At 35.5% G+C, this 12,681-nt stretch overlaps 1 protein-coding gene across 5 annotated transcripts in view; it reads left to right on the top strand.

Moving 5' to 3' along the window:
* Positions 1-12,681, top strand: part of AP3B1 (adaptor related protein complex 3 subunit beta 1) — a 159,085-nt gene that overhangs the window by 102,793 nt on the left and 43,611 nt on the right. For 3 of the 5 annotated variants that reach the window (XM_067316245.1, XM_067316246.1, XM_067316247.1), the window contains exons 21-22: positions 6,937-7,009; positions 7,601-7,707. The exons of 1 other annotated variant lie outside the window; for it this stretch is intronic. In XM_067316245.1, the coding sequence (XP_067172346.1) occupies positions 6,937-7,009; positions 7,601-7,707 (180 nt within the window). Of the gene's footprint in view, positions 1-6,936; positions 7,010-7,600; positions 7,708-8,690; positions 8,957-12,681 lie in introns of those variants that run through there. One more of the 5 variants, XM_067316249.1, reaches the window with a different exon arrangement.

Genomic DNA, 12,681 nt, shown 5'->3' with positions numbered 1-12,681 from the left:
GTAGAAGCTCTAAGGCATGCATGCTTTGAACTTAACTGGAACTCTATTAAGCTGTTTTGGTGTGAGCTTTACTTGGGCAGGGAAGGCTCTGTATTTATCTAGATCTTGAGATTATGTTGTGAAAGTGCGATGTTTGTAACTCTTTAGGTCTGCCTAGGAACCCTAAATTGTAACCCTAACTTTTAACTTATTCCCTTCTTCTACAAAGCAAAACAAAAAATGAGGTGAGACTATAACGCTTCAGAAATGGAAATGCGTTTTCATTGTTGAATCATTGTTTTCTGCCCAAATACCACATTGGATAACAGAGCTGACATCAAAGTTTTTTCTAATCCAGAAACCAAACTGGAATTTACCAAAAAATGGCTGCGCAACAAAAGTAATCTAAATCCATTCAGCATAAACTCTTATGATATTAGATGAATTAGTTCATCTAACAGTTTGCAGCTTCTCATGTAAGCACAGTATTTTTTCACCAAAAAATAATAGGTACTCTGACCTGCTTAGTTCTGAGCAGCCACTACAAAACCACGTTCAAACTACAGCGTCCTTTCTGCTGCGCTCGTCCGTTTTCCTCAGGACACCTGGGGCCGTCGCTCATGGTTTCTGTCACTACAGTATCTAAACTACTCTGATTGTTTCACAGGGAATGGGAAGACTGTTGTCATTAAGAAGCTTTTTGTATTTTAAAACAGCAAATTTTGAGCAGTCAAGAGACCATGTGAAGTCAAACGTACTGAATAATGAGGGAAATGGAATGCCCAAGAAGCTTGGGATTGTTTCCATGAAGTCAGTTAAAAATTGTCAAGCACTTGGATCTTAACAACAAGAAACTCGCAGGAGTGGTCTTAACGTCTTACTTGATTAAAAAGCACCTAAAAAGAAATTTGGTAGTAATAATGAGAGTTTATGAGTACTTGACATAACACTTGATCAGTTAGAAAGCATAGAAATGAAAAATTGCCAAGCTTTTAAACATCACAAAAATTATTAAAACAAATAGCAACGGGTTAATATGCATGACAACAAGGAAGGAGGCAAGGAGATTGTTGAGAAGTGAAGATAGCATAGAGCTGACTATCCAAAAGCCAAATAACTATATTCCTTACATTTTTCTTTCCACTAAGAAATTGGATTATTAAATGTAGGGGTAAAGAGAGTATGGCTGATGGGCTAGTATATGGAAATAGAAATGGTCATATATGAAGTGGAAAAAAAAAAAAGCGAGTTTAATGCTCTTGAACATAGAGGATTTTTTCAGTGTACTCTATTAATCTCTAGGACCAAAAAGTCTCCATTTAAGTTGTGTTTGATGCCTATGTTTATACCCAGAATGTTTCTGATATTTGGTTACATTCAGAAACTTAATTGGCTGGGAGGTGGAGGGGAGAATTTTATGTATTTTATGTATTTTTGAGCAATATCAAGACAATAGGTGGAGCTAATGGGTGATAACCTAAATGGCCTTTCCAGATTGGAAAGAAAAGCAATAATTAACACAATTTAAAGAACATTATTGAAAGTCTTGTATTAGAGTCCTTGTGTCAAGGTATATTTTGCAAGAACCAACCATGATTATTTTACTTCCATGAAAATCTTGGCATTTTATGCCCCCTACCTGACTTTTTTCAGGTCACCCAAGAGGCAGACTGTTTCAGCCAGGCCCTCAGAAATGCATGTAGTTCTTCTAAAAGGTTTTTGCTGGGAAAGGCGTTGCTCATTTAATTCCAATGAAGGACCTGCTGCAGTGCATTCTTAATTTACTCAGTGTATATGGGGAGATGATTCATTAGCATTTTTTTTCATTGTGAATAAAACTGAAAATATTTTGTGAAATACATTTTGATGAGAGGAGAAGTTTTCAGGGTTTGTTTTTAAGTTTCTCAGTTTGCCACAAATCATGAACTTCGTTACACAGAGAATATTTTGGGGGTTGTTTTCCATTCTGTATGTTTGGTTGGGTACCAGTGTATGCTTAACAGAACTTCCATAATGAACAAAGTTTTATACACTCACGTGGACTCTTAATTTGTGCATTGGCTAAAATAAAAATAATATGTTACAAAAACTTCAGATTATTTTCTCTGAATAAGTTATTAATGCTTTCACGTATTTCACTCCAGAAGAATTCATTTTGAAAAAGCTGTTGTGCTCTCTGTAATTGAGTTGCAGTGAGTAGAAAAGTCACTCTCTTGCACTACAGTATTTATTTCTCTTTGAAATGTGGATAGTTAGAGGTGTTCAGATACATAATCTACTGTAATATAAATATTGTAGAGCTGAAATGCAGATCTGAGGATGATGCATATATAAGGAGGTGTTTCTACAGTGGGATTTTAAAATAAGCTACTGTTGACCTCCTTATACAAGTATAATACAGTCACTCAGCTGTTAAAAACCTGATCCACTATTTAAAAAATATACGAAAACAAATTGTCTATCTTTCTGCCTGATCTCTTTTCAAGTGCTAACACAATGAAAACAGTGGGTGATCTGTCAATGCATTTGGATTGTCAGTGATGGTTTTGTATAAATATTGGGAGGATAAGAAATAAAATTCACACAACAAAATATGATTTCATCTGCCTTTTCACTGCAGCTCCATGGCTCGTGCTGCGGTGTGAAATTCTCATTTTACACACTTTGCAGACGGAGCACATGAATTATGCATTGAGCAAGAGAAATCTCCTGCTTCAAGTCCTATATGCATTTACCAGATTCTATCTCTATTACCAAGATAAATTGCAAATGGAGAAATGTTTGATGGAATAAAGCTTAACTTCTTTGTTTAGTATTCAGCTTTTTCTGTAGCTGGCTCTCTAGGTAGGAAGCTATTTGGAACTTGTAGTCTTATTTTTAAGAAAGAAAGATGAAAAATAATGTTATAGAGAAATGCCAGACACATCAGAACCTTTTTATTGCCTTGATTTGGAATGCAAAGCTTTTTTCATTCAGTAGAAATATCTGTCAGTAATGTTTGTTGCAGTCATTGGCTATTTCTTATTCCTAGAAAGCCAATGAATTTTCTTTTCTTTGAAAAAACAAAGAAAATAATCATGTCTGTAATAGGAAAGACCAATTTAAATTGATCAGTGTTTTTTTAAGGAAACACATGCACACATGCACATGTATGTACATCCATATACGCGTGTCTGTAGAAATATGCATATAGATATGAAAATATTTGTGTTTATATGTATATGCATGCATACTAACAGACCCATGACTCCTAAGTGGCTGAGTATTTGTTTGACACATTTGACTGAAGTAGGAAATAAGACTTGATCATACTTTAACATCACCTTTATCTGGATGTAGTTAGCTTCAGATTCTACATTCTACACGGATAAGGTTGTTTTTTGTTGTGTGTGTGTGTGTTTTTTTTCACTGCAAACTGATTGTACTTAAGTACAGTATTCTGATAAGGTGTGCAGTGGAAGTTTTTCTTGCTATGCATTACCTTGAGGTAGTGATCCTGTACTTATCTCTCTTTTTTTTAAGATTATTGGGGGATTTTTTGTTTTAATTTAATTTAATTTTGTCCGGAAAAAGTAGTACAGGATAACATTTATTACCCTTTTTCAATACTGAAAGGAAACCAGTTTGATTTTGAAATGTAAAAAATATATTCCCCCTCAAAGAGTTTTTTTCATTTTTAAAGATGAAGTACATAGTAAAATACTATCAGTGCGGAAATGGGTTTTATTTTATTGAATTACTTACCAAGCTTTGTAATATGTACTTAGTAACTACCTTAGAATGGTGAAATGAATACTAGAAAGCCTCAGCTGAAGACTAATATTTGGGTGTTTGTGACATTATAGAATGTCTTATCTTAGGAGTTTTTCGTGAACAGATAAACAGAAAGAAAACTTCATGTGGAAAGCTTTATTTAAATGAAAATAGTCGAAAAATCTTGAATGAGACAAATCCCGAATGTGAGCAGCTCTGTTGAATTTCTGGGACTTCAAGGTGTGTCCAAAAATGTAAAAGATGTGCTTGGTTAAAATTTGTCCTAAAATCTTTTGTCATCCAGCACACTTGCTCTGACCCCTTAAATGGGAAGCTGATACTAACAGAAGCGAAGTGGCTTGGCCACAGGCCCTTCCTCGCCCGCCTCACTGTCCCACCATTCATCCTCACCTGTGCAGTGCCAGAGTGGGCAGCAGTCCTTGGCTTTCTGGCCCCTTTCTTCTGGGCGAGCTGTTCATCTGTGTCACTTACGTTGTTACTGTATTGCTGAGTTTCACAACCTTTGGTCTCGCAATATGTGGTTGCTTAGAAGTTTAAAGAAGTAAGCTTGCTACATGTAGCACTGTTCTTAAATCTCACTTTTGAGGGTGGGTGGTTTTTTTTTCCTCTCTTAAACATCTTAGCCTAGCAATGCTGTCATTGGCACAACTGAAGCATATTCAAAATTCTCTTCCTTGTGCTTTAGCCTCTCATGTGGATGAGCCACTTTTCGTCAAATTTAGTCGGCTGCATAATTAAAGGAAATGGAGAAATCCCATCTCTACTGGGGTGATTAGCAAATATAGAACTACAGCTAAAAATAACCTTTGAACTTTAATCATAGTTGAAGATGGAGCTGAATCTTAGTGACAAGTGGAGGTAGGGAGGAAAAGAGTCAGGAAATTAAGCTTTTAAAAATATATATATATTTACAATTTCTTTAATTGTGTTCTCTTTTGGTATATACAGGTGTCTTAAATCTGTATTTTAGCAAATTAAGTCAGGTGTGATATATAATTTATAGTAGAAGGGTTGCAGGTCATGCATTTCAGGGCTAAACATTCACCAAGTAGAGCTATAAAAACATGTGAAGCTCACTAAAAAAGTTGTCATGAAATGATTTATCTAATGCTCAATAGATATGAGTAATTCAAGTAGTACCCATACCTTGTGAAGTATACTATTTATCCTTATTTTACAGATGAAAAAAACTAGGCATAAACAACTAAATTACTTGCCAGTACTCACCCTGAAAGAGAAAAAGGAAGTCTGATGTGTTGTGACCAGAATGTAACTCGGGAGAGCTGGTTCTGCAACAGACTGCCTGACTGATTTTGGACAAGGCATTTAAGGAATGGAATCACGTTAACACTATTTTAAAGATATTTTGTAATGTTTCCTTGATCCAGAGGGATATTTTAGGCCAAATAAATCAGTGATGATGGAGCACTTGAATACTGTAGTGATAAGGACCATTCAAGTATGTAAATTAAAAAGAAAAAAAAAAACAGTAGTGATTTCCCCTCTGTTCTGTCCACCAGATTCTTCTTCTCCTAGAATATCTAAAGCATATTTGTAACAATCATGCTAATGAATGCTGCCTGTTGAGCCATGGGTTTGCTGGACGAAAATAAGGAATAATATCAGTTTGTCCCAGATCAGGCTTGATAGTCCTTAATGTAAATAGCTCCCATTCAAATGGTGAGAATATAAAACTAGTTTTGTCCTTGTTTATTGGAGGGATCCTTGGAATTTCCCCCAAAATTGGAAAAAAAAATGACTTGACATTGATGTTTGCTTGAAACTGCTCATGAGGTTGAGACACCAGGAGAAAGGAAGTGTGTTTTTTAGAAAAGAGGGGTCATTATTTTTACTATGGTGCTAGACAAAGAAAGTGATTCTGGCTGCTAAGCTTGTGAGAAGGACTCCAAGCTCCTGTGGGAAGTCCTGAGTGCCTGAAGGGACTGTGATAGCTTGCAAGCTAATGCTCAAGAAACAGAGGACAGGATGGGCATATGGAGTTTTACTGTTTTATTTAGATCTATTAATTTATTAAAATAACAATAATTTTGACTGTCACGTGCTGTTGAAAAGCAAAACTAGTAAGTTGGTGAGTTCACAAAAGTAGAACTCTTAGAAAAAGTGTGTTTAAGCTATTTGGAATATCTTGGGTTAGGAGCAGTGTTTAAGGGCTTAAGGACAGCTTCAAGACAAGGCCTTCTGTCCGGAGAGTGACCCAGAGAGACCAAAGACAGAAGCAGTCCTGTGGCTGATCCAGATGAAGAATGCTTCAGAGTAGATAGGAATAGCATGACGACAGACTGAGCATCCAGCAGGGAAGGTGTTGTCCAGGTTCTGGCAAGGTTCAAAGCTCAATCCTTTTTACTAAACCACCATATTGGCAGCTCACTTTGAGTTGCTTTCCAGCTGTGACACCTAAATTCTATACTGAATCATCACTGTTCAGATATGTTCTGTAGGTATGACCAACTTTCATTCATATTAGATATATTTATAACCTTTTATTTGGCTGTATTGAAACAAATTTTGTTGAAATATTCTGTTTGTCAAGTCACTGAGATTACTCTATTGCCACTCTACCCTTTACTTACAATTCTGCTGATCTTTATTACAAAAATTCATTTTAAGACTTAAATATTAAACCTTTTATTGTGACAGAAACCAGCTTTTTTTATGTTTGTCCAGTAATTAAGTAAAATCCCAGTACATGACTGAATAGAAGTCCATGCTTCTAGGTAAGCATAGATAATAGCTAGATAACACTGCTTTCTTATGAATGGAATTTTGTCCTGTTTTCATAAAGAAACAAAAATGTTAGTATTCAAGTCTTTTGTCTTCAAAAAAAAAAAAACAAAAAAACCCTTCAATCACTATTTTTTTGCTCTCAACAAAAGTGTCTGATCTCTTGCTAAAGGTTTTATTTGAATACTAACTAATGTTAATATTAAATCAAGTTATGGGCTTCAGAGAAGTTACAGTTAACTGAAATGTGGACTTTGGGAGTACAGTTCAGTTTATTTATAAAAAGAAATATTTCTCCCCAGGTGAATTCTCTGAATGCTGAGCTCTAAAAATGGGTACATTTTGGTTTTAAAACAGAAATACACTTTGCCATTGTAGAAGTATAGAAAAACATTCTTTTGCTGATATGGTAAAAGATGAAATATTCATATATTTTGACAGAAAGAAGAAAAACCAATACAAGACAGAAAAGCTCCAAATAAAAAAGATGTGTTTCTCTTAGATTTAGATGACTGTAAGTATCTTGATTAAAACCTCATTTTTTCTGTGGGAAAAACTCAGTTCAGTTAATTCAGTGAAAATTTACATGTCTGAAACAATGATTCATTTATCATTCCAGTGTCCTAATGCAGAAATATATATCACTTAGACTATCAACTTATTTTTGAAGCATAATTATTAAATACATGATTTTGTTTATTTTAAAACTGAGAAACAGTTTCAAAATTTGGAATATATTGATATGTAAAACATTTGTTTTGAGAAATTTTATATGTCTGAACTTATTTTCAAGTGGATTTATTTCCTCTTGTACCAATGGATATTTCTTTGACAACATCTGTGCATTCTCACCTACGAATTAATTATACGATTGTAATAAGATACTAAAAATCACAATTCTGAAAAACAGATAAAAATGTAATCTTGGAAGAGCAGAGTAAAGCTGGTGGAGTTTTCTTGGCTATGCCTTGTAGTGCAGTTCTTCAGGTTTCATAAATGAATTAGATCAAGATTTAGAATCTTTGTACACTTAATGAAAATAGCTTATTGTCCTTCCCAGTATTCTAAATTTTTGTAAAGTTAAGTATCAACTTTTTTTTTCTAGTCTATCCTGTGACATCTCCTTTGTCAGTTCCTGCAGCAGCTGTTTTGTCCCCGAGTTTAGCAGCAGACCTAGAGGGATTAAGTCTGTCAGGTTCATCAGTCATTGATGTAAGTAGCCTTAAAAAGGGTGCGTGGGGAACTTAAATTTTTTTTTAGAATACTTTTTTTATGTCAGGTATTGTCAGGTATTGTATGAAGTTTTGGTTTACATGCAAGTTTGACAGCTTTTTCTGATCTGTAATAATGAAATTCTGAAAGGTGGAGAAAAGTATGACTATTAAATGTTTTAAGAAGGATGACTTCAAAGTGTTTTAACCTTCTCTTTCAATATGGCTTTTTCTTTGCCTTAGGGAAACTCGTATACACAAATTAAGTATCCAAACCATGCAGATCTTCCAAATCCTCTAATTATTACAATATCAAAAAATAAACTGCATAAAATCAAATACTTGTTAATTCTTAACCTGCTGTTTTCCATACATGCCTCCAACTATGACATTTTGCTACTTGCAAGTAATTTTTCATGAGTATACAAAGCATAGCCCCTGGGTGCAAATAAAAAGGGTATAGATTTACAATCAGTGGTGTATCAGTATGTGTCATGATTCATTCTGTTAGTGCTTTCTGCTTTGTAGCACTTTCCATTAGGGAATCTCAAAACTATAGGTATAATTAAGCTTAGCAAAGTCATGGAGGTAAAGGGCATTCCTTTGTTGCAGGAGGATAATGGTTTGTGTTCAGGTTTTGTTTTATTTTATTTTATTTTTCTTAACTTTAAACATTTTGTGCATCTGATTTAAATTTACAATTTAATAAGGAATTGCACTGGTGCAACACAGGGTAGTTAACCACAATTGCTTCTTCCCCATCCTTTAAGGCTTTAACAGCTCAAAACACAGGATATGATCTGTTTTCCTGGTAATGGTTTGGCTTAAGAATAACTGGTGTCTTTGCTTTTCTTTAGAATTATCCTTTTTGAGGGTAAGTTAAAGACAGCAGTTGGAAATGTTTGATGCTTGAGAACACCTCTTATTTGTCTTTAGTTTTTTCATCATCTACAATACATGAACACGCGTTCCACTTCCACGCAGGTGTGCTTGCTTTCCTCAGAACTGCTACAATTCAATTGCAAAATTGCTGCCTCCCATCCTTCCGAAGGTAGTTGAAAAAAACAAGAAGCATGAGATAGGAAGAGCTAAAAGGCACAGGCTAAGCAATGGAGGAAGTCCTGCATAAATGAGTTGATTCTGCAAAATGCATCTTCCTTGATACTGCAGAGTTCTGCTTAAAGGGCACAGCCAGAGAAAGAGCTAGAACTCTCCCTCATACTTCCAGCTCTGGAAACTATCCAAAATCATGTAAGAACTAATTGTTGCTGTCTGCATAATGATTACCTGTGTAGGGCCACATTCAGTTTTCAGACCTATACACTTGACTCTTGCCGTTGATGAGAATTGTAGACATGCATGAGGTTTTTTGCTGTGTTTTGTGCTTCTGGAAGTAACAAAATTTAAACACTGAGATTGAAAGTTGTTCTTTCAAATGAATTCTGTAAATTGTAAAGTCTTGCATGCAAGTAGTTAAATAACTATAGTCGCATGTTGTCCAGTACCATCTGGTAATTTTCTAAAAATGAATATATAAAAATGGCTTTTAAGACTTTGTGTGGGAATAGGCCTCTTAAAATAGTATTTTGAATTTAATCTGTGACCACTACTTCTAAAAATAAGGATAGTTGTCATACTTCAGAAAACTTTTCTTTCCTTCAATGGGAGAGAAAATGAATTTAACTGTAGGACACATGCCAAACTAATAGTAAGAAATTAATTTATTACACGCAATGGAGAGCATGGAGTAAAAATAGATAAGTACAGTATATGACCCTAATATCAAAGAAATGTAGCAGCCACTTATCTTGGAATATGTCAGACAGTCTATTATTCAAATCATTCAGCACTGTAATTGAATACAGCTTTTATAAACCTTATATCTCTAAATTCATAGCTGCTGAACATTATAGAAAGTATAAATATGACAATTGTTTTTCAGTAATACTATGAGCCTCTTTAAACCTATAAAAACAAAATATCCTTGAATAAAACTGCAGTGTACAACATGATGCCTTGTCTGTCTTGCAGCTCATTTGTTTTAATGATTTATATGTACATACAGCACACTTCCCTCACATGCATGTGCCCGCACACGCGCCTGTTATAGTTTGTTTCAGGAAAAGTGAAATTCTCTTTGTAGCAGAGGTGTTCTAACTCTGGTAATTTGAGGATAATTTTCTTCTGTTAACTGGACGCAAAACTTAGTAAATTATTGTGCATGCTTCTGCCCTGGTACATGTAGTCCATATTCAGATGGCTCAACCAAACCAGATAACTGAGGTCACCAGAGGATACTACTGGGGCTTTTAGGGCTGCGCATACGAGAGAGCTCAGACCTAAGTACCTGGGGAAACTGTGCATTTGGAGAAGATAGTTTGAGATAGTGAGGTACATTTGAAGGCTCAAAAGATACTTGAAGAAGCAGTGCCAGGCAGAAGTAGGACTAGAGAGAAACTTGGAAGTTCTCAGTGTAAAGTGGTTATCTGAAAACACTGGAAATGGATGTTGTCCCCTAAAGGGAACTTATAAAGTGAGAGAAGAGGAAATTGAAAGCAAAACTCATGAATGACACAAGGACAGGGAGGACTCTAAACTACTGCAGGAAATAATATTGTGAGCACGAACGAGGAAGGTGGAAGAGGACATCTGCAGTAGCAGAGAAGCAGAAGAGGGAAGTGATCATCTGTTTCTCCACACTGGACAGCTGATGAGAGAAAAGCTAAACCGCTCATTCTCACTGTTTTTTTAGATGGTAAAGATTCAAAAGCAACTGCTATCCTAAGTGTGTAGAGCCTAGAGCGCACTGTATATGGTAATTCAGTAATAAAAAATTATATATATTTTAAAAAATAATGAGAAGGAAATACTGCTTTAGTAGCAAGAAACTTGTTGTGACTCAGGACCACGTTAGTGCAAGGGAGAACCAACTGTTAGATACAAGCTCCGGTGGTAGCAGCAGTTGGATGGAGCAAAGAGTAGTAGTGTGTGGTTGAGATAAGTAGGATTTGAGGAGAGGAGATTGGGTCTGTTCTCCCCCTCTCCCCCTCCAACTGCAAATGGGATAATTTGGGGGGAAAAAGTCAAGGGTGAATGGTAAGAGAGTTTGTGATAAACTTACAGCAAAAGAGGGGAAAGTTCTTGATGCTGTGGTGGAGAGGTACTTACAGAAAATACATTTGATGCAATAATTGAGTGTTGTCATAAATTATTATGCGTACTGAATTATGGCATGATTGTAGGAGTGGTACTGCTTTACTTGCTAAGTTTTTATTTGGTGTGTTCAATGTATTCTCTTGATAATAGCAGTTACCAACAATGTGTTTTTTATTGTTCTGTATTACTTAAAGTTCCACAAAATCATATTGCTTGCTGTCCTGTGAATCCCCTACAAAACTTTTGATTAAGATCCAGTTTGAGAACTTCCTTAGAGTGATGCTGCATAGAGCAGAAAAAATAGCATTTGACAAAAGTCAAGGTTGAGCTGCAGAACTGTCAAACCAGGTGATAAGTGCATTTAATTACAAATTTAGTGCACTTATTCATTGAGAAATACTAAACATGGGCCACCTCAATATTCAGTTGGAGATCTCTTCAGAGTAGGAGCACCACTTAAATGGTATTTTAATATCTCGATTGCCAAAGTAATTTTTACAGGGGAGAATTTTTTTTTTATCATTTTAGGTTACATTGCCCATTCAAGCTATTTCTAATGTCCACTGTAGCAGGTGTTGAAAATAATTCTGAATGAATTTTTTTTTTTTCTTGTGTAAGGATCGCTTGCTAGAATTACTGGGAATACAGGAACTGCAGTAATGGATTAGACAGTTGAGCTTGTCTGGTATGCAGCCTCCAGCAGAGATTAGTGTGAAATGCTTAAGAATTGGCAGAATCCTACAGTGGAGAGATGGATAATGGTAGGCCTTCCAAAGAGTTAATGAGTGACATGCAGTCTACCTCGTGAGTTTTATTGTTTCAAAGCTTTGTTAGCACTAGCTATTATAAAACTGGGTATATTTATTGTTCATATAAGCTCTGGCCTTGGTTCTTCCTGGGTGAATTAGATTTACCTCAGGAATGGCTATGTCATCAGAAGAAACTTAAACTCCATTATTTTTTGAAACAGATGTAGTGCAATCACTTGTGATAGCAGCAGACTGCATGTGATGGCTCAAATAGTTTCTTGCTATTCTTCTGCCCTGTGTTCTCAGGGATACTTTAATATTTCAACAACCATTGACTGACTGTTTGTTTTTTAGTATCTAGTTTTATATTTTTTGTAAAAAATATAAAAGCAACTGCTTTTGTCCCTCTAAAACTTTTTTAGTCAGGCAAAAGATGTTTCCTGTATATCAATTTGGAATGTTAGCCACTCTTTTTTTTTATCAGATATTTTCGTGGTTTTATGTTAGGATAACATATGCTTATGATATCCTGCCTTGATACGATTTTGTGGAACAGTATAAAGTGTCTGTGTTGCCTCCGTTTTTCCCTACTTGGTGCTGTAGGAGTATTGTAACTAGCATATGGTTTAATTGGAACAAATTTTGTAAATGGCATGTTAGTAGGGCGCCTGGAAAAGTCTGTGCCTATGAAGCAAGTGAAAAGGTGTAGGCTTAAATTTAAGAGTTAAAAAGCAACTTTCTTTGCGTGCTGCCCAACATTCAGCTCTGCGCAGCTGATTAGGTGTGACTGATGCTTGTGGGAAGGCAGCGTGCTCCGGTGGATACAGAACTGGGTGTTACATATGGAAAATGAGTTCTATTTTTGGGTTACTACTTGCTGTGTGATCTAGAGGGAGTAACTTAATCTTTTAGTTTTCCATCTGAAAAATGAGGATAATGGTGCTTACTCACCTTGGGAAAGCACTTTGAGATCTACAAATGCATGTAGCTGCTCATCACGAGATACTAACCATTGCCAAGACAGAAGGAAGAATGGAACAAAGACCTTTTAAATAATTAACTTTGTTTTT

The sequence above is a fragment of the Apteryx mantelli genome, chromosome Z (genome assembly GCF_036417845.1).
Source record: "Apteryx mantelli isolate bAptMan1 chromosome Z, bAptMan1.hap1, whole genome shotgun sequence".
NCBI classification, from domain to species: Eukaryota; Metazoa; Chordata; class Aves; order Apterygiformes; family Apterygidae; genus Apteryx; species Apteryx mantelli.
The sequence above is the reverse complement of the archived record's forward strand: the minus strand, read 5'-3'. Positions and strand labels throughout refer to the sequence as shown.